The sequence below is a fragment of the Oryzias latipes genome, chromosome 7 (genome assembly GCF_053564925.1).
Source record: "Oryzias latipes strain Hd-rR chromosome 7, Olatipes_Hd-rR_3.1".
Taxonomy (NCBI): Eukaryota; Metazoa; Chordata; class Actinopteri; order Beloniformes; family Adrianichthyidae; genus Oryzias; species Oryzias latipes.
Window position 1 is genome coordinate 11,151,687 of NC_136243.1, and position 3,314 is coordinate 11,155,000.

Below are 3,314 nucleotides of genomic sequence, written 5' to 3' on the forward strand. Positions count from 1 at the left end.
TTAATTTATTTATCCGTCTTTACTCTCCTCTTACATTAAAAAATAACTTTTTCCAGAAAAGGTGATTTAATTCAATTTTTTTCCAAGATAGGAAACTGCTCATATTTCTTTAAATGAAAGACATTAATATATTTTATGCATCTTTAATCTTATGTTTTTTAATTTCGATTGTTTCTCTCATAAAGCGACATTTTTCCTGAAACTGTTTTTTCCTTCAAGAAATTTCAAATCACTCATTATTTTATTCATCTTCATTCTCCTATTACACTTTAAAAATTCTATTAGTTTGGTAAAATAATTGAATAATTGTTTTTTCCTGAAAGAAAATTTTGAAAATTGAATGTGGCGTTGGGAGGAACAATGTGTCAGGAACCTTGGGGTGAGTCTGGACTCGTTTTATCCCTTGACTCTCGTGTCGGGTCACTTGTTCGTTCTTGTTTTTATTATCTTAAAAACATTGCAAAACTGAGTCCAATTGTGTCTCGTTGTGAGATGGAGATGCTCATCCACGCTTTTATATCTTCTCTTCTGGATTACTGTAACTCCATCTTCACGTTTAAGCAAAAAATCTCTAGAACGACTCCAGGTTGTCCAGAACGCTGCTGCAAGGCTTTTAACCAATTCATCCAAGTCTTCATACGGTTCGGAGTGCATTTTAAAATCCTGGTTTTTACATACACAGCTCAATAGCCACATTTCTCCCAGCAGGTCCCTGAGGTCATGTGACCAGGTCTGCTGGTTGTTAAGAGAACCCGGTTAAAAACTAAAGGTGACAGAGTCTTTGCAGCAGCGGCTCCATCGCTCTGGAACTCCCTTCCCCTCAGCCTCAGATCTGCAGACTCAGTGTTTTCTTTAAAAAGCAGCTTAAAACTTTTTCATAATTATTTTTTATTTTTTGTGTTTTACTGTGAAACACTTTGTGATTTTTATCTTGAAAGGTGCTGTACAAATAAAGTTTATTATCATTATTAATTCTTTTAACCATCTTTCGATCACAAATGATGTTCTTAAAATTCAATTATTCTTTCTAAATGAGCGACATTTATTCTGAAAATCATTTTTCGTTTCTACATCCTGAGCTGAGATTCTGTAAGATCATTTAAAGACTTGATATTTTCTCCTGGATTTGGATTTTTCCTAAATGCGTAAATTTTCTTCTTGGATTATCCTAATCAGGGATGACTGATCCATAAAGATAAACTACAACTAATGAATTCTGTTGATTTTCAGCCTCAAATGCATTTCTTTTAAAGGACACGTTCCTGCAGAGATCTAGCCAGAGGGATTATTTCCCTCATCCATCCTAGCAGGTTTATCCTGCCGGACGGCTCCGTTTACGCTTTCACTAAACACCATTCACTCCGACTCTGGGACAAAAAGAGGCAGAGAGCTTTTTGCTCAACTTTTTGCTTTATTGTTGAAATATTTCATACAAATCTCCAAAACTATATTTTCACTTTTCCAAAAGTTCACAGGAAATGTTTCTGCCCAAAGAAAAAGGTGAAGCTCAGGCCGTTTAAAGCGGCGGAGACGGCGTTTCCGCAAATGACCCTGAGTTCAGTTCTTCACAGTGTTTCGTGGATTCTGGTGTCCGACGGCGGCGGAAAGAAAAAGACGGAAAGCAAAGAAGGGCGGCTGCCGCCTGAAAACCAAACACTTTTGGTAACTTCCGCTCTCAGCTGAACTCGCGACAAATAAAAAGGAACTCCGACGGGAATGTAAACGGGTGGCGAGCGCGGCGCACCAAAGCGCCTCCATCGCGTCAGTAGTAGCTGCGATCAGCAGATGGAGGCGTGGCCTTTTCCGGGCAAAAGCTTCGCAAAGACGCAGAGTGTTTCCAGCGACACGTGAGGTAGATGGACGTCTGAACGAGCGAACCGAAGACCCGCGGTTCTGGGAAGAGCAAATCAAAAAGACGCCATGTTTTTTTTCAGGGGGCGGGGCTGAGTGACATCTTACAGACGTCGTTGACCTCTGAACGCTTCAGAGAGGCTCCAGCAACACTTCTGACAGGAACATCTGTGATTATGTGCACGTTTCCCACTTAAAAAACAAACAAAAAAAGACAAAAATGTCCACACAGCACTACTGTTTTTCTCCTCAAACATTAAATAAGGGAAGCACAGACACGCTCTGAGCAAAAATCCATCGTTTGTAGCAGCAAAGTTTGCAGCCTAGAAAGATGCTAACAAAAGACCAGACAGGCTCGTTCGTGTGGAATCAAATCGGGGAAGGAAGTGTTGCTGAACGTCTGTTTGCGACCTTTATCCTCGGCCGTTTTGTCTTCAGGAGCTTTTGTCGGTGGCTCTGTAGCGTTGATGAGGGTACGGGCCCGAGGGGTCCCTCATCTGCAGGCCGGGCAGACTGGGCAGCGGTTGGTACACCACAGCCCTGCTCCCTGAGGAGGAATTTTTTTAAGTTAACTCTAGGAAAAACTGAAGGAAAACGGGGGGTAAATGGGGTACGTACCGGGTCTCGGGGGGCCCAGCCCTCCGTGGTTGGGGTTCATCGGCGTGCTGTGATAGAGGGAGGCCAAATCTCCGGGCGTGCAGGAGCGGAGGAGGCTCATCATGCTCCACTCAGAGTTCAGGCTCCCTCCTAAAGGCCCGGGTGTGGTATTCATTGCCCCCAAAGCCTCGGCGGCAGTGGCGGGGCCCGCGCCCTGGGATATGGTTTTTAGTAGCAGCCTGCTGGATGCGTCTCCGTGCATCCCTTTGAAAGCGGACTTTTCCCCGCCGTCGGCCTCCCGGCTCGCCGAAGAGAACTTTAGCCTTTTCCCTGAAGGTTCGCCTAAATCTATGTGGGGGAAGCCCCCGAAGCGGCTGGACAGACACAGCCGGGCGGCGTCCGAGTGCCAGATGTCCCCCTGCCTCGCCGGGTAGCTCCTCTCGCCAACAGCTGCTCTGTCCTGAGGGGCCCTCATGTCCCCCGCATGCTTGCTGCCGGGGTTGGTGGGCCTCACCAGCTCGGTGAATCTGGACGTTTCCTGGCTGTGGTGCGGGTCGGGGTTCTGTCGGTGGCGATGGGGCTCCTGGAAGAGCTCCGGCTGCGGGGCGTGGATCGGGGACAGCTTAGGAGCAGGGGGTGGTTTCTGGGGCGCTCTTGTGGGCTGTGGGGGCGGGGACTTGGTCCGGCGCGGGTGCTGCCTGTCGGTCATCGGGAGCGGGGCGACATCTTTGCCTTCGAGCGCGGGGGGGCAGCCAGTGTGGCGCTTTTGCCTGAGACTGCACGCGGGTCCGGGCCTCCGGGGGCCCTCGGACCGGTCTTTGTGCGTTAGCTTGACGTGCATCGTCAGGACTTCTGGATACATGGTT

At 47.5% G+C, this 3,314-nt stretch overlaps 1 protein-coding gene across 7 annotated transcripts in view; it reads right to left on the reverse strand.

Moving 5' to 3' along the window:
- Positions 1-1,391: 1,391 nt before the first annotated feature.
- Positions 1,392-3,314, reverse strand: part of znf217 (zinc finger protein 217) — a 7,999-nt gene continuing 6,076 nt past the window's right edge. For all 7 annotated transcript variants that reach the window (XM_078950213.1, XM_078950212.1, XM_023956896.2 and 4 more), the window contains 2 exons: positions 2,470-3,314; positions 1,392-2,398 (listed from right to left, as the gene is read on the reverse strand). The exon at positions 2,470-3,314 is cut by the window's right edge and continues 481 nt beyond it. In XM_078950213.1, coding sequence (XP_078806339.1) covers positions 2,286-2,398; positions 2,470-3,314 — 958 coding nt within the window. In that variant the 3' untranslated portion in view covers positions 1,392-2,285. The remainder of the gene's footprint in view (positions 2,399-2,469) is intronic.